Here is a 292-nt window from a genome sequence, read left to right on the forward strand (position 1 = left end):
TAGTTTGATTTGATTATGAACTCAGATTACAATGAACATGTGGAGAGATGTTATTAGTTTTTCAGTGTTGGCTCTAGAAAAGAAGAGGATACCTTACTAAAGTTACTTCCTAGTGGAAAGCCTTATCTTAGTGGTGACGGTTTAATAGCAAGAGTTTGGGCATTTAAGAAATTTGAATATGAATTTGGAGAATTATTAAAAGGTAGCGGGGAACGGTGGTCAGAGCAGAGCATTTACAAACCGTTGTTAATATGGATTGTAATTCAGGAAGAAGCTGTTGGACAGAGATTTG

The 292-nt window shown here is 36.0% G+C and overlaps 1 pseudogene across 1 annotated transcript in view; it reads left to right on the plus strand.

Moving 5' to 3' along the window:
- Positions 1–6: 6 nt before the first annotated feature.
- Positions 7–292, plus strand: part of TEOVI_000647800:pseudogene — a 565-nt pseudogene continuing 279 nt past the window's right edge. The window contains exon 1 of the mRNA in view: positions 7–291. Coding sequence covers positions 7–291 — 285 coding nt within the window. The remainder of the gene's footprint in view (position 292) is intronic.

This window comes from Trypanosoma equiperdum, assembly GCF_001457755.1.
Source record: "Trypanosoma equiperdum strain OVI genome assembly, contig: ctg_1183, whole genome shotgun sequence".
In the NCBI taxonomy this organism is placed as follows: domain Eukaryota; phylum Euglenozoa; class Kinetoplastea; order Trypanosomatida; family Trypanosomatidae; genus Trypanosoma; species Trypanosoma equiperdum.